This window comes from Balaenoptera acutorostrata, chromosome 12, assembly GCF_949987535.1.
Source record: "Balaenoptera acutorostrata chromosome 12, mBalAcu1.1, whole genome shotgun sequence".
Lineage (NCBI taxonomy): Eukaryota > Metazoa > Chordata > Mammalia > Artiodactyla > Balaenopteridae > Balaenoptera > Balaenoptera acutorostrata.
Window position 1 is genome coordinate 8,322,167 of NC_080075.1, and position 24,800 is coordinate 8,346,966.

A 24,800-nucleotide genomic window follows, 5' to 3' on the forward strand; every position below is an offset into this window, starting at 1 on the left:
ATTTATCACTGATCAGGTTTTTTTTTTTTAATTGAGGTATAATTGACAAATAACATTATATTAGTTTCAGGTGTACAACATAATGATTCAATATTTGTATGTATTGTGAAATGATCACCACAACAAGTCTAGGTAACATCCAACTACTGATCAGGATTTTAATTCTACTTTAAACATCATGTATTTATTAATGCAGTGGAAAAAGTGGCATTCTCATTTACATCATTTGAAAGTTTTTTAGATTTGACATTGTAATTAAATGTCTATTCTAAGGATTAAATTGTTTTGTGTCTCACATTTTATTTCTTTTAAAAATTTTTACTCAAAAATTTTCCTAAGTAATATGTAGTCATAGTGAAAACTCAAAGCAATGGGAATGTTCTGTATATAGAACATTTCTCTTTCTCCCTAATCCTTTTTTCTGCTGCAGAGGTATCTACCAACGAGTATATATATATATATATATATATATATATACATACATATATATTTCCATTCTTCTTTTCTGTTTTCACACATACACAATTTATTTCACACTTTAAAAAAAGGTGTTTTTTTTTTAACCAAAGGTTTTAAATTTCTATGTAGTCAAATTTGTCAATCTTTACTGAATTCTGAGTTTTGATCTTTTATTTTTTTGAGGTCCCACCCCCTTTTAAAACATTTGAATGAGACTTCCCTGGTGGCACAGTGGTTAAGAATCTGCCTGCCAGTACAGGGGACACAGGTTCGATCCCTGGTCCGGGAAGATCCCACATGCCGTGGAGCAATTAATCCCATGCACCACAACTACTGAGCCTGCGCTCTAGAGCCTGCGAGCCACAACTACTGAGCCCGCGTGCCACAACTACTGAAGCCCTCAGGCCTAGAGCCCGTGCTCTGCAACAAGAGAAGCCACTGCAATGAGAAGCCCACGCACCGCAACCAAGAGTAGCCCCTGCTCACCGCGACTAGAGAAAGCCCGTGCGCAGCAACAAAGACCCAATGCAGCCAAAATAAATAAAATAAATAAAAATTTAAAAAAATATATTTGAATAGACTTTATTATTTTAGAGCAGTTTTAGGTTCATAACAATGTGAAGCAGAAGGTAACAGAGATTTCCCATATACTCCCTGCCCCCACGCATGCCTAGTCTCCCCCATTATCCACAATCCCCCACCGAAGTGGTACATTTGTTACATTTTATGATAAAGAATTGACATTGGGGCTTTGCTGGTGGCGCAGTGGTTGAGAATCTGCCTGCTAATGCAGGGGACACGGGTTTGAGCCCTGGTCTGGGAAGATCCCACATGCCGCGAAGCAACTAGGCCTGTGAGCCACAACTACTGAGCCTGCGCATCTGGAGCCTGTGCTTCACAACAAGAGAGGCCACGATAGTGAGAGGCCCACGCACCGCGATGAAGAGTGGCCCCCGCTTGCCGCAACTAGAGAAAGCCCTAGCACAGAAACGAAGACCCAACATAGCAATCAATCAATCAATCAAAAAAAATCTTTAAAAAAAAAAAAAAAGAATTGACATATTGGGACTTCTCCAGTGGCACAGTGGTTAAGAATCTGCCTGCCAATGCAGGGGACATGGGTTCAAGCCCTGGTCTGGGAAGATCCCACATGTCATGGAGCAACTAAGCCCGTGCGCCACAGCTACTGGGCCTGCACTCTGGAGCCTGAAAGCCACAACTGCTGAGCCCATGTGCCACAACTACTGAAGCCTGTGTGCCTAGAGCCCGTGCTCCACAACAAGAGAAGCCACCGCAATGAGAAGCCCGCACACCGCAACGAAGAGTAGCCCCCGCTCGCCGCAACTAGAGAAAGCCCGTGCATAGCAATGAAGACCCAACACAGCCAAAAATAAATAAATAGATAAATAAATTTATTTAAAAAAATAAAGAATTGACATATCATGATCACCCAGAGTCCATAGTTTACATTAGGGTTCACTCTTGGTGTTGTACCTGCTATGGATTTGAACAAATGTAAAATGACATGTATCTACCATTATAGTATCAAACAGAGTAATTTCACTGCCCTAAAAACCCTCTATCTCCACCTAGTTTTGATCCTTGTTTAGGAAGGCCTTCTCACCTCAAGAACTACAAGAATATTTTCTACAGTTTTCTTTTAAGACTTCTTAATATGTATATTTAAAGTTTTAATCCTTCTGGAATTTCTTTTTGTTCTAGTATGAGGTATGGTTGAATAGTCCTTTCTTCAGTCACTGATATAAAGTGCCATTTTAACAGCTACTGAATTCTTATATGTGCATGGATATGTTTCTGGATGATTTGGTTTCACTGATTCATTTGCCATCTTCTATGCCACTACCATATTATTTTAATAACTATAGCTTTATGATATTTTGATAAACATTTTATTTCTTGATTAAATTTTAGTACCCTACCATGACCTTTAGAAACTAGGAATTTAAACAGTACTATAAAATGAAGACAGTTTGATTTCTCATTGTTGTCTAATGGCTTACAGGCAAGACACATGGTATATCTGAAAGCCAGAAAACAACCTGTTGAATTTTTAAGTGATAACATGTGCTTATTCATCTTGATTTTATTAATCACCAAATTAGTAAATTGTGTCTATAAGACGGTAGTTTCCCAAAGCTAATTGTTGTTACATGTTATTTCATACACATCCTTTTAGTATACTCTTGGTAGCATATAACAAAGCATATGGTACTCTTGGTAGCATATGATAAAGCACTTAATTAAATAAATGATCAGGCTGTAAACATAAGTGTTATTGAAGGCATTATTTGTTACAGTAATTTGATATCTAAGAGCCTAGTTAATGAACACTAGGATGGTATTTGTTTACATGCAGTAGCCTCAATTATTTAGCGTGTGTAAAGGATAAGTCTGTATTAGTGAAAATACTGAATAATGGAATATTTAAATACATGAAGTTTATTACTTTAATAGAAGGGCACAATCTTCTTGAACGATGTTGCCTGGAGGAGGTCCTTAGGAGAACTATTTGAGAGAGTAGATAAGAATGATTTGTTTTTAACTTGCAAATTATTTATCTTGTAATAGTTGCTACCAAAGTATTTGAAGGATATTTAAAAGTAACTATTTTAAACATTCTCAACAAACTTTTTTGTTTGTATTGTTTCTTTTTTAATAATAGTTATCGTTCATTCACAGTTTAATGGTAAATTGAGTTCAGCCTTAATTATAAAAATTGTCAAAAAACACTGGATTGATGTTTTATTATGTCTTTCTTGTTTTCTTCTTCAAATTTAAAATTAACGGCACTTCTTCCCAGACTGTGGGAAGCCTAGTTGGCCAAATTCCCATAAAGAGAATGCCTGGTTTAGAAGTCATCAATTTTAAAGGGTTGTTAGGGTCTGTGTTCTAGAGAGAGAGCGAGTACTCTTTAAGCGTGAATCCTCTGCTATCAAAAGGAAGAATTTCAGGAATGCAGAACATCTAAAATAAAAGAGCTAGGATTTACCTAAAACTGAAAATATTAAATTCATAGATGGAAATTCTGCCTAGCTCAGAAAAGAGTGTTTCTAGGAAATAGATATCCATATATGTATGATGTGGAATGTTTGGTGTATTCGAGAATTGGAAAGCTATTTGTAGAAGAGGTGGACTGTAGTCTTAGGGTAGAGATAACATTGCTGATGCAGGGAAAACATTGGAAAGTTAATAAAGAGAGGGCAAAATGGAAATAGGTCCTTTGTGTTGGTAAAATGCCCTGAAATGAAAACACCAACCTCAATAAGGGAATGTTCCAGGTAGAATGGGGATTAGAAAGATGCATGAAAGGTGCTGGGAATGTGAATACCAGTTGTTGAATGTGAATATCAGCGTGTTGTTATCATCATGAAGTCATTGGATGTACGGTTTAGGCATCCAGTCACTGGGGAGAGATTCCTTGTCTGATTTGTGAGATGAGACTTGAAACAAGAGAATTTCTAGTTTGAGAGCTGAGAATGTTTGGGTCCCTGTACTATTTGAGATGATTCTTTAGATATGTGGGGGTAGAGTCTGAGGCTAAAACTACTGTTTGTCTAGAATTGAGATAGTATTAAATTTATTTACTCAGAAGAGTTTACTTTTAGTCATGTTTTTAAAATCCACTGAGTAACTTCTTCCATCATTCATTCCATGAAAATGTTTTGAGTATTTACTATGGTATTATCTATCACTATGTAACAAGTTACCCCTAAATCTTAATGACTTCAGACAACAAACACTTATATCTCACAGTTTTAAGTGCAGCTTAGCTAAGTAGTTCTAGTTCATGGTTTCTCAGGAAATTGTAATCAAGGTGATGGCCAGGCTGCAGTCATGGCTTGATTGGTACTGGAGGATTTGCTTTTAAGAGGACTTATTCAGATGACTCTTGGCTTTTGACAGGAAGCTTAGTTCCTTGACATGTGAACCTCTCCCTAGGTTGTTTGATATATTCTTTTTTTTTTAAATATAAGTTTATTTATTTATTTATTTATTTACTTTTGTTTGCGTTGGGTCTTCATTGCTGCACGTGGGCTTTCTCTAGTCGCGGTGAGCAGGGGCTACTCTTCATTGCGGTGCATGGGCTTCTCATTGAGGTGGTTTCTCTTGTGGAGCACAGGCTCTAGGCACGTGGGCTTCAGTAGTTGTGGCACGTGGGCTCAGTAGTTGTGGTTCTCAGGCTCTAGAGTGCAGGCTCAGTAGTTGTAGCTCGTGGGCTCTAGAGTGCAGGCTCAGTAGTTGTAGTGCACGGGTTTCAGTAGTTGTGGCACGTGGGCTCAGTAGTTGTGGCTCACAGGCTGTAGAGCGCAGGCTCAGTAGTTGTGGCGCACGGGCTTAGTTGCTTAGTTTGAGCCAGACCAGGGCTCAAACCTGTGTCCCCTGCATTGGCAGGCGGATTCTTAACCACTGTGCCACCAGGGAAGTCCCTTGATATATTCTTTATGGCAGCTGGCTTCCCATTGGAGCCAGTGATCCAAAAGAGACAACAAGGAAGAATTTCCAGTGCCTCTTATGATCCAGTCTCAAGAGTTACATACTGTCACTTCCACCACATCCTGTTCTTTAGAAGTGAGTCACTAAGTATAGACCACACTTAAGGGGGAGAGAAATTAAGCTCCATCTTTTGAAGGAAAGAGTGTCAGAATTTTGGGACATATTTTAAAGCTCCCACAACCGTAAGCCTTCTTTGATCTTTTCTTCTTGAGTTGTGATCATTCATGACTTAATGCAGTGTTTCCCAGATTACTGAACACAAGTTTGTGAAATATGAAGAAACAGAATTGCAATTTTACCATTACTAGTTTCTTCATACAGTTTATATTTTTAATTAACATGGGACCATTATTGGACTGGATCTCTGGTAGCTCTTGTCATTACTGTTACTTTGTATGTGATTCGGTCAAAAATGCTTCAGAACCTACCATGAGGAAGACAAGGCGTAAAACCTGTATCGGTTTCTGACCTATGCCCCCAACCACGCATGCTTATTCCCTCTCTCTCTCTCCCTGATTCATTTTTCTCTAGCGCTTTCCTCCTCCTTCCCTCTGCTGGAGCCACACTGACCTCCTTACTATTCCTTGGGATTTAGCAGACAATCTTTTGCCTTTTGCTATAGCTGAATGTTCTGCCTGGAATATTCTTCTCCCGAATTTTTACATGGTTGACTCCCTCAGTGAGGACTTCCCTGATCACCCCCTTTAAAATTCCAGCCTATTCCTTCATAAACACTCCCAATATTCTTAAGGATATTGCTCTTTTTTTCTAATGTAGTATGTAATTTATTCGTTAGGTTTATTTTTTGTTGTCTATCCGGCTGGAATGTAAGGTGTCCAAAGGCAAGGATCTTTGTCTATTTTATTCCCTTTTTAAAAATCTTAAGTATAGAACAGATGTGAGTGCTCATTATATATTTTTGAATGACACAATGACTGTCTGATATATACTTTACCTATTATCTTTTATTTTTCTCTTTTCAACGAGAATGGAAGCTCCATGAGGGTAGAGGTTTCTGTCTGTTTTATTCACTGCTATAGCCAGCATATAACACAATGTCAGACACATAGTAGACCCTCGTTAAACAATTGTCAAATAAATGAAAACACTGGGCTGGCATCTTTTCATTTGGGCCAGTTATAAGTTTGTTTTTCCGAGTGGAATAAGCATTAATTTTTTCATCATTATAAAAGTAATACATATTTTTTTAAATAGAAGAGTATAATGAAGAAAATAATATGTACTGTAATCACACCTTGCTATACCTAGACATAATCTATCTTGCTCAATTTACTTATTGGTTATGTTCCATCTGTATCTAGGATATGTGTGTATAAATTTATTTTTTACAAGAATGTGTCGTACTAGATAAAATTTTCGGCAGTGTGAGTTTTTATACTTAATATATATGGACATCTTTGCACATAATTCAGTATAGATCCTTTTTTTTTTTAGTGTCTACATAGTAGTACACATTAAAGCATTGAAAAATTATCAAACTTATCCAAAACTATATATAACCTTATCCAAACTGTATGTAAGTTATATTCCATACCATAACACCCCTTAGTATTTCATAAACTAAAATATAACTGCCAGAGAAATCTTAGAACTTTGGTCTAAAGAACAAATGAGAAGCAATAATTGCAGAAAATTCAAATTTAAAATATAACAGGAGACATTTTTGATTAGAATAACAAGGGGGTGGTTTACGAATTGAGAAATAAATCCATTAAACTAATATGCCAACATTTAACAAAGAGATTTACAGCTTTACATAAAAACATAGTCACTCTCCTCCAGGAACGTACAATCTATTCACAGACTAGATATATGATTGCAGGTGGCTATACTGTAAGACTTTTAAGACAATGTTATAAAACTGATACAAAAAGTATTTTGTGGGTTGGATTGAACTAAACTATTAAAAGAATTCAGAGGAAAGAGCAATCATTTCTGACTATGGTGACTTGGGAAAACTTATTCTCGTCATTCTTTTGACTCTTCCCTGTTATCATCTTCAGAATTATAATTAGTATTAATAGTTTGTTCCAGTTTATGGGGAGTAATTTGACAAAATAAAGTCAATTAGTATTTTATACAAAACATTAGACAATTTAAAGGAACTGCTTCATTTCATTCTAGGTTCTTTTACCATCAAAAGTAGGTAAACATAAGAGTGGATTATCTTTTCTTTCATAAAGTATTCACTGTCTGCATGTTTTTATTTTTAAGTGGCTTCTGTTTTTGATGCTCTCTTTCCAGTGAAATCAGTTTAAATATTTTACACCTAAATAACAATTTTTTCTGGCTTGTTTTTCAGATTGAACTCATTTGCCAGCAAAATAATATAATAGTATTGGAAGATACAATAAAAAGGCTCAGATCTGTAAGTACATTTTTCATAAATACATATTAAAGAATCATTTTTATTCTGTTAGTAGGACAGCAAAAATTGTACATATGTTTTGGCTCTCATGCATTTTGTGAACAATAAAAAATGTTTGTTTTCTAAAATCAGTACTCTCTGCCTGATGCTCAGGGGTACTCCCATCCGTAAGAGCGATGCTATTCTTGCTCTGTTTCATCATTACTCCTTTCTTTCCTAGAGCTGGAGAGAACTTTTGGTTGGTTTTATTAATGCTCTTAGCTGTTACTTGATTAAAATGTCGGCTGTGAGTAATTTAATTCTCAAAATGTAAGATGTATTTGTGTACACATATATTCCTCTTAATAATAAATATTTTTAAGACAAATGTTACTTAGTTCTGAGTAATATGTTCTCTTTAACAATGTGAAATGAAAATTGCTCTGATTAGACATTATAGTGTTATCGTTTAAAATATTGAAACATCCTCTCTAAAATATCTGTACTTTTTTCCCAATAAAGAATTGGTAAAATAAGTGTTGTAAAACAAATGTTTCTAAATATATTAAAGTGAATGGAAATGCACTTGAAAGTATATACAAGTATAGAATATCCAGCATTCATTTAATTTATTCATTCATTGAACGATTATTGAACAAAACTTGAACGCTATGAACAGATGCTTTAATAGTAGCATACAGGTTTCTCTAAGCAAATTAATTCCATTTCTAGGATTTGTTACTAGATCTGATACAAGAAACAATTCTGGCCTCTCTGAAATTTCTTTACTATTTTTTCTTCAAAGTTATTGAGTAAATGTAGGGACATTTTCAGTGAAATAAAAATACATTACATTCAGAAATGCTGGAAAAGAAAGGTATCTAACTGCTTTTGAAAAAGTATTGATGAATTATTATTTTTTGAATTATTTTCAAAATACCAAATTTATTATTTTAAGGATCCTGTTTGCTTTCAACTTTCATTTAGAAAATGATGCTATAGTTTAGCTTGAAATAATGGCCTAATTTTTTCCTCCTTGGCAAGATAATTTTAGAGACTGAAAAAGCACAAAATAAATCTCCTTCCAGACTTGATTCCTTTGTCAAAACTTTAGAAGCAGACAGAGAATACTACAAGAGAGAAGCTCAAAATTTGAGAAAGATGATCAGAAGTAGATCTAAAAGCCCAAGACGCCCTTCTCCATCTTCCCGGGTAGGTTTTGGAAACTTGTAAATATTTTGGAGTTTATTGCTCAGTGACTTTTATTCTTTTTTTTTTTTTAATTTTAATTATTATTTATTTATTTTTGGCTGTGTTGGGTCTTCGTTTCTGTGTGAGGGCTTTCTCTAGTTACGGCGAGTGGGGACCACTCTTCATCGCGGTGCGCGGGCCTCTCACCATCGCGGCCTCTCCCGTTGCGGAGCACAGGCTCCAGATGCGCAGGCTCAGCAGTTGTGGCTCACGGGCCCAGTCGCTCCGTGGCATGTGGGATCTTCCCAGACCAGGGCTCGAACCCGTGTCCCCTGCATCGGCAGGCAGACTCTCAACCACTGCGCCACCAGGGAAGCCCTGACTTTTATTCTTTGATTTATCTAATCTGGAAATAATTCCTTTTAATTTGGCATGAATTGGTGTACCAAGGAGGATGAGAGACAGAGCTCTCTTTGATAGCGCAGTGGACTGTTGAAATTGGCCTTTATCCCCAGCATTAGTAGTGGTTGGGGGTAATCATACAAATGTGGAGCCATTTGGGATGAAGTTGTTTAAAAGAGAGGCGATTTTTAAACTTTTTTCATCATTTCATTATATTGTCATATTTGCTTAACTAGAGATCGTGTGCTCCCATCAGTAGCACCTTTCTATCAGTAACACATGTCAAAGAATAATTTCAGATTTCTTTTTAAAAAAATTTTATTGAAGTATAGTTGATTTACAATGTTCTGTTTAATTTCTGCTGTATAGCAAAGTGACTCAGTTATACATATGTATATTCTTTTTCATATTCTTTTCCATTTTGGTTTATCACAGGATATTGAATATAGTTCCCTGTGCTCTACAGAAGGACCTTGTTGTTTATTCAGATTTCTTATGTAATAATTGTAGGGTACAAACTGTGATGTAGAGCTTTTGAAGACAACAAGAGACCGTGAAGAACTCAAATGCGTGCTGGAAAAATATGAGCGTCATTTGGCAGAAATTCAGGGTAATGTCAAGGTTCTCACATCTGAGAGAGACAAGACCTTTCTTCTGTATGAGCAGGTAAACATAAGTGAACAAAATACGTAAATACTAACATTCAATTCTAGAGATAGGTAATTCTTTAAGTTCTATGAGAATGCTTAAATCTGTCAATCAAATTAATCTAACATTTGGGAATTGCCTTTGTTCTTATGATATTCTTAATGAAATGTGATGAATTTGTGTATGTGTACACACACACACACACACACACACACACACACACACACACACACACGTTATCCCCATATCTGAAAAAGCTCATATACATGCATAGAAATAGTCTGATTTTTGGAATAAGAAATGGGGAAAGTGTTAAATGATAGGGTGTGGTGAGTTCAAGGTAAAAAATTTGGACTTGGGGGTGAGAAAATACAAACACATCACTTTGATGTACTGTCAGTCACTTTAGGAATTGCCGTATAATTTAATTTAGAGAGTAAAATCAGTTTGTAGTTTATCTCTATTTTTAGCTTAAGATTATATAACCCTTATTAATCAAATGGCTTCTTGACTCAACAAATAATAAACCCCATATATCACCAATATAATTTATTTTTAAAATATCAAATTTTATTAAGAATTACAGCTACTAAGTGCAGGGTTCTGGGCTTGCTACTCTAAAAGATAGAAAAAATAAGCCAGACACTGTTTTCTATGTTTGCAATCTAGTTGGGGAGATAAAATATATTGTCTTGTATTTACTTCTTGTTACTTTAGTGTAAGTAGTCTAGAAGATATTGTAAGAAATAAAAGAGGTGAGTACTTTTAGTTATGGTTATCAAGATCTTTGCTAGACAATGTGGAGTTTGAGTCCTGAAGGATGAATGGGGTTTCTTTTATCTTGAAAGGGGTAAGAAAGAACATTCCAGACTAAAGGAATGGTATGAAGCAAAGGATAAAGGTGGGAAAGTCAGTACATAAATGGATCAGTTTATGACTAGAATAAAAGTATATGTCAGTGGAGTAAGGGCTTGAGAGGTAGACTAGACTAGAGCAGGAGTCTGAAAACATTTTCTGTAAAGGCCCAGATAAGAAATAGCTTGGGCTTTGCAGGCCGTGTGACTTCTGACACACCTATTCAACTCTATTGTTGTAGTGTGAAAGCAGCTATAGATAATATACAAATGAATGAGTTTGGCTGTGTTCCAGTATAATTTATTTATGAACACTGAAATTTGAGTTTCATATTCTTTTTACCTGTTGTGAAATATTCATCTTGTTTTGATTTTTTTTAACCATTTAAAAATATAAAAAACATTTTCAGCTTACAGAGTTACAAAAATAGGAGGCAGGCTGGATTTGGCCTGTGAACTATATATAGTTTGCCAATTTCTAGACTACATGGTAGAAGCTGTTCAGTGGGCCCTATAGGAGGTTTATACTTTGCTTTCTTATAAGCAATGGACATTCTGTTTGTTTTTTTTTTTAAAGTGGAAGAAATATGATGAAAGCTACATTTTTACAATTTTAATCTGGTAACAATTCTTTATTATCTCTACTTAATCTTTCTATGTTATCATCTTATATAACAATTTCTCCTTCAGGAGAATTGGAGGAGGGGGAAACCATAGACTCTTTTTTTTTTAATTACTTAATTTATTTGTTTATATTTTTGGCTGCATTGGGTCTTTGTTGCTGACCATGGGCTTTCTCTAGTTGCGGTGAGCAGGAGCTACTCTTCATTGCAGTGTGCAGGCTTCTCATTGCTGTGGCTTCTCTTGTTGCTGAGCACGGGCTCTAGGCACGCGGGCTTCAGTACTTGTGGCATGCAGGCTCAGTAGTTGTGGTCCACGGGCTTAGTTGCTCTGCGGCATGTGGGATCTTCCCGGACCAGGGCTGAAACCCGTGTCGCCTGCATTGGCAGGCGGATTCTTAACCACTGCACCACCAGGGAAGTCCCCATGGACTCTTTAGAAGGCTGTTAACAGTAGTCCATGCATGAAGCATTAAGGGACTAATCTAGGGTACTATCAGTGGAAATAAAGATAGGTACAGATGCAAAAGACACTGAAAAGGAAGACTTAACAAGATTTGACTTTAGCACAAAGGAGGGACAAATGGAGATCACTGAAGTTCTGTTTTGAATGACTGAAGAATTGTGGTAATAGAAAAAGAAACAGGAAAGTCATCGGTGATTTGAGGGAAAAGATGTGTTTGGTTTCAGAGAGATAGAGTAAGATGATGGTGGTACATCAGGTAGTAACTGCCATCAGGCAGTAAGAAATGTGGGACTGGAGTGGGGAAAGAGACAAGAGCTGACTGAGTATGTAGATTGAGAAGTCATTTGTTTTGAGCCTTCAGAATGGATGAAGTTTCTGAATGAGAAAGCTATAAATAGAGGAACAGAGAAGTCAAGATGGAATCTTGGGAAGTTTTATTCAATTGGTAGAGGAACCTTTGAAAGAGATAAAGAAGACAGGAATCTAAGGCAGAACAGTGTTATACGCCCAAGGAAGGAAGGAATCTCAAGGAGAGTGTTGAAGGCAATGGCAAGTGTTGCCGAAATATCAAGAACAGGAACTGAGAAGAGGCCATTAGATTTGATGAGGTCATTACGTTAAATTCTGCAGAGTGGTGGGTGTGGGAGCCAGGTTAGATTAGGGAGAGAGAGTGGGAGGTAAGGAACAGGCAAGATGTACAATCCATGGCACTTAAAAAAAAAAAAAAAACCTGTCAAAGGAAAAAGAGACATTTGATGGTAAATGGGGCAGCAGGATTTAGTGACAGTTTTTCAAGATATGGGAGTCGTGTGCATGGTTGAAGAAGTAGAGAAAGAGCCAGTGGAGAGGGTGGTATTCAAAAAAAAAGTAGGATGTGAAACAAAAATAGGATTCAAAAAGTAGGATATGAAATCATCTGTAGATATGGAATAGATTTGGAACCCGAGGATGGTTGTTGAACAAGTGTGTAAAGAGTTTGTTGGGTTGTCAGTAAGGATTGATGGGCCTTTCTGTCAGGGTAAAAGTAGCCAGGACATGGAAATGGCATATGCATTTTGGACAGAAAGACTGGAACACTATGATATTTTTTAAACCAGTATTCTACCTGAATTGTGCTGAATTCAAATTTATCACAAAATGGATGGAGTAAACCCACAGCCAACATCGTTCTCAGTGGTGAAAAACTGAAACCATTTCCTCTCAGATCAGGAACAAGACAAGGTTGCCCACCCCCACCACTATTTTTCAACATAGTTTTGGAAGTTTTAGCCACGGCAGTCAGAGAAGAAAAAGAAATAAAAGGAATCCAGATTGGAAAAGAAGAAGTAAAACTGTCACTGTTTGCAGATGACATGATACTATACGTAGAGAATCCTAAAGATGCTACCAGAAAACTACTAGAGCTAATCAATGAATTTGGTAAAGTAGCAGGATACACAATTAATACACAGAAATCTCTTGCATTCCTATACACTAATGATGAAAAATCTGAAAGAGAAATTAAGGAAACACTCCCATTTGCCATTGCAACAAAAAGATAAAATACCTAGGAATAAACCTACCTAAGGAGACAAAAGACCTGTATGCAGAAAACTATAAGACACTAATGAAAGAAATTAAAGATGATACAAATAGATGGAGAGATATACCATGTTCTTGGATTGGAAGAATCAGCATTGTGAAAATGACTATACTACCCAAAGCAATCTACAGATTTGGTGCAATCCCTATCAAACTACCAATCGCATTTTTCACAGAACTAGAACAAAAAATTTCACAATTTGTATGGAAACACAAAAGACAATAGCTAAAGCAATCTTGAGAAAGAAAAACAGAGCTGGAGGAGTCAGGCTCCCGGACTTCAGACTACACTACAAAGCTACAGTAATCAAGACAGTATGGTACTGGCACAAAACAGAAATATAGATCAATGGAACAGGATAGAAAGCCCAGAGATAAACCCACGCACATATGGTCACCTTATCTTTGATAAAGGAGACAAGACTATACAGTGGAGAAAAGACTGCCTCTTCAATAAGTGGTGCTGGGAAAACTGGACAGCTACATGTAAAAGAATGAAATTAGAACAATTCCTGAAACCGTACACAAAAATAAACTCAAAATGGATTAAAGGCCTAAATGTAACTCCAGACATTATAATACTCTTAGAGGAAAACATAGGCAGAACACTCTATGACATAAATCACAGCAAGATCCTTTTTGACCCACATCCTAGAGAAATGAAAATAAAATAAAAGTAAACAAATGGCACCAAATAAGGTTTTGCACAGCAAAGGAAACCATAAACAAGACGAAAAGACAACTCTCAGAATGGGAGAGAATATTTGCAAACGAAGCAGCTGACAAAGGATTAATCTCCAAAATATACAAGCAACTCATGCAGCTCAATATCAAAAAAAACAAACAACCCAATCCAAAAATGGGCAGAAGACCTAAATAGACATTTCTCCAGAGGAGATATACAGATTGCCAACAAACACATGAAAGGATGCTCAACATCACTAATCATTTGAGAAACGCAAATCAAAACTACAATGAGGTATCGCCTCACACTAGTCAGAATGGCCATCATCAAAAAATCTACAAACAATAAATGCTGGAGAGGGTGTGGAGAAAAGGGAACCCTCTTGCACTGTTGGTGGGAATGTAAATTGATACAGCCACTATGGAGAACAGTATGGAGGTTCCTTAAAAAACTAAAAGTAGAACTACCATATGACCCAGCAATCCCACTACTGAGAAAACCATAATTCAAAAAGAGACATGGTTCATTGCAGCACTATTTACGATAGCCAGGACATGGAAACAATCTTAAGTGTCCATTGACAGGTGAATGGATAAAGAAGACGTGGCACATATATACAATGGAATGTTACTCAGCCATAGAAAGAAATGAAATTGAGTTATTTGTAGTGAGGTGGATGGACCTAGAGTCTGTCATACAGAGTGAAGTAAGTCAGAAAGAGAAAAACAAATACCGTATGCTCACACATATATATGGAATCTAAAAAAAAAATGGTTCTGAAGAACCTAGGGGCAGGACAAGAATAAAGATGCAGGCATAGAGAATGGACTTGAGGACATGGGGAGGCAGAAGGGTAAGCTGGGGCGAAGTGAGAGAGTGGCATGGACATATATACACTAAAATGTAAAATAGATAGCTAGTGGGAAGCAGCCACATAGCACAGGGAGATCAGCTTGGTGCTTTGTGACCACCTAGAAGGGTGGGATAGGGAGGGTAGGAGGGAGACGCAAGAGGGAGGGGATATGGGGATATATGTATACATATAGCTGATTCACTTTGTTATACAGCAGAAACTGACACAACATTGTAAAGCAATTATACTCCAATAAAGATGTTAAAAAAAAAAGTCTAAAAAAAAAAAATGGAGTACCATATATATTTCTTAGTGAAACACTGTCTCTTTCATTGACTGCTTCCAAATTAATTTTTTATTTAATTTTTGGCAAAGATATTGTAAACCAAGCTTCTATTTGTAGACATTCATTTACATATGGGGGCATCATTTGCATTTATTTGTGTAAACTCATTAAAGAATTATACCATTATCCTGCCATATGCATATTAATATAGGTTTGCATTTTAACTGGCTGGATATAAGATAGCTGTATTTATTTCTGTTCTAAAGCTTGTTAAATAAAAGTCTATCTGTGTATTTAAATAATAGGCACAGGAAGAAATTGCCCGACTTCGACGAGAAATGATGAAAAGCTGTAAATCTCCTAAATCAACAACAGCACATGCCATCCTCCGGCGGGTGGAGACTGAGAGAGATGTGGCCTTCACTGATTTACGAAGAATGACCACAGAACGAGATAGTCTAAGGGAAAGGCTAAAGGTTTGAAAGAATTTTATCTACACGAGCATTTGTGAGACACAATGCGGTGACATTGAAAGTGCTCTGTTTTGTTTTTGTTTTTTAAACAGATTGCCCAAGAGACAGCGTTTAATGAGAAGGCTCACTTGGAACAAAGGATAGAGGAGCTGGAGTGTACAGTTCATAACGTAAAGAAAAAGCACTTTTCCACTTTCGGCTATAAACTCTCAGTGGTTTCCCCTTTTCCCCTTTTTCTGTGTTCAGAGAAGTTGGTTTTTTATGATAGTGTTTGTAATCCTGAGATATTTATAGTAGTATGTATGGTGTAAATAGTCACTTTTTCATTATTTATTTCCTTCTAAAAAATGTGAGTTAAGTCTTTTTTTGTGTTAGGTTGCAAAGTGTGTTCTTTTAAAAAAAACCATTAGGGATGCATTCTAAGGGATTTTAGCAACTTTTTCATCTCCCTGTTCCATTAACGATAACATTGCCAGGGATAGAAAAACTGGCTTATTCTACCTAAAGAGTAGCTAAGGTAGAGAAAACTATAATGAAATGGCAATTAATGAAATGTATTTAAACTGAATTTAACTGTGCAGCATCACCTTTTTACTAATCAAGGATTTGAGATGCTATGAATATATATTTGAAATGTTTTGACTATATGAACAGAATTAAGGGAATTCAACTTTCTGTTAACCAAATTTAATTGATTATATTTCTGAATTCATCTGTTTTATGTTGTTATAATGAGTTTTTAAAAAAGCAGGAGACAGGAGAAAAACATTATTTGTCATAATCCCACTTTATATATGTAATTTGTTAATGCTGAGCAACAAATAAGAAATCCTTTTGCAAATAAGCTGTGTGTGCTATAGTCCAGCTGAACCAGACTGAAAATATAGATGCGTGTACTGTGATAGTCTTTATGGAAAAGCTGTGCAGTGGCTTGTCTGAGTTCCTGCTCCACGGTCGCCTTGTCCATACAGCCTCCTGCAACGTTCAAGTCTAATCTGATCATCTCATTGTGTGAATCTTATATACCGGTTTGTACAAAGAGAGGATGTCTCTTTGGGAGGATTACTGAAACGTTTTTAGTGATGGCAGTAACTTTGTCATTCTGCTTGTATAGCTCGATGATGAACGTATGGAGCAAATGTCAAATATGACTTTGATGAAGGAAACCATAACCACTGTGGAAAAAGAAATGAAATCACTAGCAAGAAAGGCAATGGATACTGAAAGTGAACTTGGCAGACAAAAAGCAGAGAATAATTCTTTGAGGTAAACTCAATTACCATTAAACAACTAATAGTTTAACTATAAATAATAGCTCTGCTTTTTGTAGTGTATTTTATAGTGATAATTAAGTTATTTGTTGACTTTATTTTCTGAGGGGATTATTATGAAGCAGTTGTAGACACCTTAGCAGACATTAAATGGTTTCCTGAAGGTCAGTCTCAGACTGGGAATGCCACACTTAACTAATCTAATATTTGCAGAAAGCCTCAATGTTTAGCTGAAGTAGCTTTTACAAAGCCCTTCTGTGTAAAGAGCATATTTGACTTTGGTATTTCACTGTTTAATTTATTTTTGTTTTTTATTTTATTTATTTATTTTTGGCTGCATTGGGTCTTCGTTGCTGCACGCAGGCTTTCTCTAGTTGCAGTGAGCGGGAGCTACTCTTCGTTGCGGTGCGTGGGCGTCTCATTGCGGTGGCTTCTCTTGTCGTGGAGCATGGGCTCTAGGGCGTGCGGGCTTCAGTAGTTGTGGCGCATGGGCTCAGTAGTCGTGGGGCACAGGCTTAGTTGCTCTGCGGCATGTGGGATCTTCCCAGACCAGGGCTCGAACCCATGTCCCCTGCATTGGCAGGTGGATTCCTAACCACTGCACCACCAGGGAAGCCCTTACTGTTTAATTTACCTTATAACTTTAGTTATATTCTGGGATCTGAACGATATAAGAAAGCACAAAGCACCGGTTTGATAGTAGCTTAGGAAAGGGGTAGTTTAGCATGTAATAAAAGCCATAGGAGAGAAATAGGAACATGTAATAGAACTTCTATTAATTGAATGCCATGTACTGTGCTTAGCACTTTCTACATATTGCAGAAAGGTAGCAGAAGATATTCCAATTGAAGCAACCTACAGGCAATGACGTAGGGGAATAAGTTTTTGAAGACCTCCATGTTAGTGTTTTACTTGTGGTATCTATTTATGTGAGAAATAGACTTTCTACAGATTCAGTAAGGTTGAATTTCAGTGCATCTATGAACATATGAAATATAATAGTTCATATGAGTATGAAGTATATTATTAAATCTACAGATAATACTTGGTTCACATGTGAATTCCCAGAATCCCCTCTTTGGTCTTTCACGGGTCCCCTCTTTTACATATATTGGAATCACTTGTCAGGACAGAGAGTCACTTAAATTTTTTCCCTTCATTTATTTTTTACTTTCCTGCTTAAAAGGATATTGCAAACTCAGGTAAAATAAAAATAATAATAAAATAAGAAGGACAACAAAGAAAACTTTGGAAAATAGAGAAAAGCATACAGGAAATTTAAATCACCCATGATTCCATAACCCAGGGAAAACTATTATTAATATAGATCATTTTTCTAACCAGAAATAGATCTGTGTATATAAAAGCTTTCTATGTAATTGATATCATCCTATATTAAGTTATATATTTGGCCAATTTCACTTAATTGTATACCATAAGCATTTACACATGTCATTAGAAATTCTTTGAAAGCATTATCGTGGTTTATTAAAATATTCTAACAGATAAATGTACAATAATTTAGAGGTTTTTTGTGTACAGTTGTTTTCTTTTAACAGTATTATTCAAGTTTAATTGATATATGTACAGTAAACTACACATATTTAAAGTGTTCAGTGTGGTAAGTTTTGACATGTGTATGTACCTGTAAAACCATCACCACCCTCAAGATAGTGGCCCTATCCATCACTCCACAAAGTCTTCTCGTACTCCTCTAACCTCTCCCCTACCCTGCCCTCCCCAGGCAACCACTGATTTGGCTTCTGTCATAGAGATTTGTTTGGATTTTCTAAAATGTTATATAAGTGAAATCATACAGTATATATTCTTTTGTTGGGCTACTTTCACTCAGCATCATTATTCTGAGATTTATCCATGTTTTCACATACAATCAATAGCTTATTCCTTTTTATTGCTGAGCAGTATTCCATTGTATGAATATACCACGTAAATATTTCAGTTGCTTCCAGTTTAGGACTATAACAAATAAAACTGCTATGAGTATTCTTATATGGGTCTTTGTATGGACATATGCTTTTATTTCTCTTGGGTAAATACCTAAGACTGAGTCTTATGATGGATATATGTTTAACTTTTGAAGAAACCATTAAACTGTTTTCCAGAGTGGTTGTATTATTTTATTTTACATTTGCATCAGCAGTGTGTGAGTGCCAGTTGTTACATATCCTCACCAACACTTGGTATGCAGTATCTTTATAGTTTTAGCCATCCTAATAGGTATGTATTATGGTTTTGATTTGCCTTCTCTAATAACTAGTAATTTTGAGCATCTGTTCATGTCCTTATGTGCCATACATATATCTTCTTCAGTGTCTGTTCCAAACTTTTGCACACTTTTATTGAGTTTTTTATGTATTAAGTCATAAAAATCCTCTCTATATTCTAGATAAAAGTCCTTTGTTAGGTACATATATGTTTGGCAAATATTTTTTTCCCAGTCTATGGCCTGCCTTTTTATTTTCTTAAGTGTCTTTTAAAGAGGAAATGTTTTTGATTTTTGATTAAGTAAAACTTACTGATTTTTAAAAATTTATATCCAGCTTTTGTGTTCTTTTAAAGAAATTGTTGTCAAGCCTAAGATGAGATTTTTCTCCTGTGTTTTCTTCTAGCAGTTTTATAGTTTCAGTTCTTAAATTTAAATCTATGCAAGTTAATTTTTGTATATAGTACAAGGTGTAGCTCAAAATTCAGTTTTTTTGCATATGGATATCCAATTGTTCCAGCACCATTTGTTGAAAAACTTCCCTTACTTGTCTACACTGAATTGTTTTGTACCTTTGTAGTAAGTCAGTTGTCCATATATGTGTAAGTCTGTTTCTTGATCATCTATTTTGTTTGGTGGATCTATATATATCTTGATGCCAATACAACATTCCTGATGTCTTTTTTTTTTTTAAATCCTCAAATTAGGTAATGTTTGTCCTCCAACTTTGTTCTTTCTCAAAGTTGTTTTGGCTGTTCTGGTTCCTTTGCATTTTATTTTAATTTTAGAATTAGCTTCATAGTGTAAACACAAAAGCCTGCTTGGGGATTTGATTGGAATTGGGGAAAAACTCCCACTCATGAACACTTTCCATTTCTTTATTTAGGTCTTTAATTTCCCTCTGCAATGTTTTATACATATAGATCTCTCATTTCTTTTGTAAGATTTATCCCTAAGTATTTTCCATTTTTTGATGCTGTTGTAAGTGGAATTTTAGAATTTTACTTTCTGATTGTTTATTGCTTGTATACGAAAATAGCAATACGATTGTTTTTAAAAAATAAACTTTGTATTATATAACAGTTTTAGATTTACAGAAAAATTGCGAAGATAGTGAAAAGTTCTTACATACCTCACACCCAATTTCCTCTGTTAATAACATCTTACATTAGTATGGTACATTTGTTAAAATTAATGACTCAACATTGATACACTATAATTAACTAAAGTCTGTAATTTATTCAGATTTCCTTAGTTTTTCCCTAATGTCCTTTTTCTGTTCCAGGATCCCATCCAGGATACCACATTACACTTAGTTGTCATGTCTCCTTAGGCTTCTCTTGGCAGTCTCAGACTTTGCTTGTTTTTGATGACCTTGACAGTTTTGAGGAGTACTGATCAGGTATTTTGTAGAGTATCTCTCAGTTGGGGTTTGTCTGATGGTTTTCTCATGATTAGGTTGGGTAATGTTTTTGAGAGAAAGATCACAGAATTAAAGTGCCATTTTAGTATACACAGATACCCAGGGTGTCATGAGTACATCTTATTGATATGATTCATTACTGTTGATTTTGACTTTGGTCACCTGGCTGAGGTAATGTTTGCCGTATCCAGAATGTCATATAATTGAAATCATACAGCACATAGCCTTTTCAGACTGGCTTCTTTCACTTAGTAATGTGCATTTAAGGTTCATCCATGTCTTTTCATACCTTGATACCTCATTTCTTCCCATTGAATAATATTCTATCATATGTATGTACCACATTGTGTTTACCCATGCACCTATTGAAGGTCATCTCGGTTGCTTCCAGTTTTTGGCAGTTGTGAATAAAGCTGCTATAAACTTTCATGTGCAGGTTTTTGTGTGGACAGAAGTTTTCAGATCAGTTCAGGAAATACCTAGGAGCACAATTGCTGAATCATATATAGAAAAACTTATTTAGCTTTGTAAGAAACTGCCAAATTCTCTTCCAAAGTGACTGTAAAATTTTGCATTCCCATCAGCAGTGAAGGAGACTTTCTGTTGCTCCACATCCTTGTTGGCATTTGGTATTGTCAGATTTTTGTATTTTAGCCATTATAAGTGTGTAGTGATATCTCATTGTTTTAATTTGCAATTCTCTAATGACAAGTAATGTGGAACATCTTTTCATATTGCTATTTGCCATCTGTATGTCTTTGATGAGGTGTTTATTGTTTAAATGTTCTTAACCAATTATAATTCCAGTGACTTCTGCTTTAGATAAGCAGATCTCAGTTGTAAGTCTCCTAATTTGCCATACTTTTCAGTTTGTGGGGTGGTGATTTGTCTTGCAACTCACTACTCTGATATGTCCATGAAAAGTCTTTGATTCTCAGCTTATTATCTTTCTTTTTATTTCCCCCATAACAGTGGGAATGATGGCTCCTAAGCTCTTTACATGTCAGGGCTAAAGCCAGAAGTCCTGCAATTTATTTTTATTTGTTTATCCAGTATTCTACAACCGTGCTAAATATACCTTTTAGTTCTAGTAGCCTTTTTATAGATTCCATTCAATTTTCTACATAGATAATTAGATCATCTGCAAATAAAGACCTTTTTACTTGTTCAATCTGCATGCTTTTTTCCCCCTTTATTTTTCTTGCCTCATTGCACTGGCTAGAACATCCAGTGATTTGTTGAATGGAATCAGTGAAGTGGACATCCTTGTCTTGTTCCACATATTAGGGGAAGCATTCTGACTCTCAGTAGTTAGTATGATGTTAGCTGCATGTTTTTCCCAGATGTTTTCTATCAGAATGAAGAGGTTTCCTTCTATTTGTGGATTACTGAGAGTGTTTTTTCAGGAATGGATGTGCTTTGTCAAATTGGTCAGGGTATATTATACTTTTTATAAATTTCTGGTCTCAGTTAACTAATACTTTGTTTAAAATATTTTTTAACTCTATTTTTATAAATGAGATTGGCTAATTATTTGCCAATCTTGGGGGTTTTTTAAATCAGATTTTGGTATCAAGGTAATATAAACTTTATAAAAATCTTTCCAATTCATTTTGTCTTCTTTCATTATCTGGAATAATTTATTACTTCCCAGTGAAGCCAATTAGGTCTCAATTTTTCTTTGAGGGAAGCTTTTATTTGTTTAATGGAAAAGGACAATCAAATTTCTTCTTATGCTTTTCAATATATATATTTTTGTGGCATTGGTCCATTTTCCCTAAATTTTAAAACATTTTTAGAATAATGTTGTATATAATATTCTATCAACATTTTACTGTCCACAGAATCAGTAGTGATTTGCTCTTTTTCTAGTCTGTTATTAGTCTTTTCAAAGGACCAATTTCCCTATTGTTTGTCTTATTAGTTCATTAACTTCTGTTCTTTATTATTTCCTTTCTTCTATTTTCTTTAAATTTATTTTCTGTTTTTTAATTTCTTAAGATGGATGCTTACATTTATTACTTTTAAGTCTTTTTTCTCATATAAACATTTAAGGCCATAAATTCTCCTCAAAATACGTCTTTTAATGTAAGCTACAAGTTTTGTTATGTACTTCTTTCTTTATAAAATATTTTCTAATTTCCATTATGACTTTTTATTTGATCCATTGGTTACTTATAAGTGTGATTTTAAATATCCAAAAAACATAATGAATTTCCCCTTTGTGATTGATTTCCTGCTTAATTACATTGTTTTGTTAACATACTGTTAGATTTAAAATTTCTGAAATTTGTTGTTCTCTACTTTTATGGTCAGTTTTTGGTAATGATCTGTGTATACTTGAGAAATTGTAAATTCTGAAATAGTTGGTGCATTGTTTTTGTATTTGTCCCTTTGTAATCAGATTTGTAATCATGTTATTCAGATGTCCTATATTTGTACTAAATCTTGTGTCTCATTTACAGGAATTTCACTGAAAGAGTTGCCTGAACTTCTGGCTCCAATGTCTCACTTCTTGTTTTCTCTTGAACCTACTATAATCTGTCTTTCTCCCTCACCATCCTATCAAAACTTCTTTTCAAGGTAATATTTACTTTCATGTTGCTCAATCCAGTGGTCAGTTATCAGTCTTCATTTTATTTGACCTATCGGCAACATTTGACAAAGTTGATTACTTACGTTCTCTTTCTCTGCTCCTTTAAACACTTTGTTCATTTGGCTTCTGAGATACCATGCTCATTTGATTTTCTTTTTATCTCTTTGGCTGTCCTATTCAGTCTTTCCTGATAGTTCTTCCTCATCTCCTTACCTCCAAATGTTGGAAGTGTCCCTGAGTTCAGTCCTTAGACTACTTCTTTTTTATATCTATACTCATCCCTAGGTGATCTCATTCACTTTCATGTATTTACTCTTGACTCTCAAATGTATATCTGTAGCCTGGACTTCTCTCTTGAACTGTAAACTTGAATGTCCAACCACCTTCTTGTCATCTTCACTAGGATGTCTAATAGGCCTCTCAAAATTAACATTTCCAAACCTGAGTTTCTCCACCCTTCACCCTCTGACACACACAAACCCGCTCTTTCAGTCTTCTCATCTCAGTCAATGGAAACTCCATTCATACTGAAACCTTGAAGTGATCCATGATTTCTCTTTCATAGACCCATATCCAATCCAGTTGATTTTATCTTCAAAATGTATCCAAAAGCTGAGTGTTTCTCGCTACCTCTGTTGCAACCTTACTGTACTGAAGGATATTTTTGCTAGGTAGAGAATTTTACAGTTTGGGAATTATTTTTATTTTAACACTTTGATGATATCCTACTGTCTTCTGACTTAAATTATTTCTGCTGAGAAGTCAGCTGTCCGTGTATTTTAATAGGTTAATGTCTTTATAACGCACTCACATTTATCATAGATTTCATATATGTGTATAAAAGGCAAAGAATTATAATGAACCTATGCATAGTTAAAATACCATTGTCTCTGTTATCCATTTTGTCAGTTCATGAGAAAAATTTTAAGTTTATCCTACATGTGAACTCCACTCATTAGAAGTTAAGTCCTGAGCACAGTTCAGCACATGCTTAGGTTTCTATAACTCTAAACTGAGGTTCCATAGTGTTCAGGCTGAACCAGCCAGAAAGAAATGTATCTATTGCTGTTTATGTTTCATTGCTGGTGAAAAAAAAAAAAATCCCCAGGTTTCAAAACCAATACTCATTTTCTGTGTTTCTATACTGCTTACATGAACTTTTCTTTCTAAACAGGTATATTTTAATAGTAGAAGTTCTTCTGTTTGGATTTCTATGTCAGATAAATCAACACTTCTAAAAAGCTGGAGTGTTTTCAGAATATTTCCTAGAAGCATATCATTAAAAAAAAAAAGGTCTCTGTGTCTGCATTTGTGCATCAAACATCTCTAGGCCCAAGAAGTTAGAATATCCCATGGAGTTGAATGATCGATAGAGCTATCTGTTAATAAAAAGTTAGTTTGGGTCTCCATGTCCAGTGATTCCAAAACTGGTTTGGTTTGAATTTGGATATTTGAAGCTAAAAAGATTTCAATATTAAAATCTAATCTAGATGACATGATATCCTAGAAAATCCAAAAGAATCAAAAAAAAAATCTGGAACTAATAAACATTTATAACAAGGTTGCAGGATACAAGGTTAATATACAAAGTCAGTTGCTTCCCTATTTACTAGCAATGAAGAAGTGGAATTTGAAATTAAAAACACATTTATGTGAGCACCCCCTCCAAAAGAAATACTTAAGTTAAATCTAATAAACTTTGTGTAAAATTTATATGAGGAAAACTACAAAACTGGTGAATGAAATCAAAGAAGAACTAAATAAATGAAGAGATATTCCATGTTCATGGAAAGGAAAACTCAATATTGTCAAGATGTCAGCTCTTCCCAGCTTGGTCTACAGATTCAGTGCAATTCTGATCAAAATTGCAGCAAATTATTTTGTG

The 24,800-nt window shown here is 35.3% G+C and overlaps 1 protein-coding gene across 15 annotated transcripts in view; it reads left to right on the forward strand.

Annotated features, from left to right (window-relative positions):
- Positions 1 to 24,800, forward strand: part of TSGA10 (testis specific 10) — a 104,733-nt gene that overhangs the window by 23,405 nt on the left and 56,528 nt on the right. For 10 of the 15 annotated variants that reach the window (XM_057558354.1, XM_057558346.1, XM_057558353.1 and 7 more), the window contains 6 exons: positions 7,298 to 7,363; positions 8,387 to 8,554; positions 9,446 to 9,601; positions 15,234 to 15,404; positions 15,494 to 15,571; positions 16,516 to 16,667. In XM_057558354.1, coding sequence (XP_057414337.1) covers positions 8,504 to 8,554; positions 9,446 to 9,601; positions 15,234 to 15,404; positions 15,494 to 15,571; positions 16,516 to 16,667 — 608 coding nt within the window. In that variant the 5' untranslated portion in view covers positions 7,298 to 7,363; positions 8,387 to 8,503. The remainder of the gene's footprint in view (positions 1 to 7,297; positions 7,364 to 8,386; positions 8,555 to 9,445; positions 9,602 to 15,233; positions 15,405 to 15,493; positions 15,572 to 16,515; positions 16,668 to 24,800) is intronic. The other 5 variants (XM_057558350.1, XM_057558347.1, XM_057558349.1 and 2 more) reach the window with 2 other exon arrangements.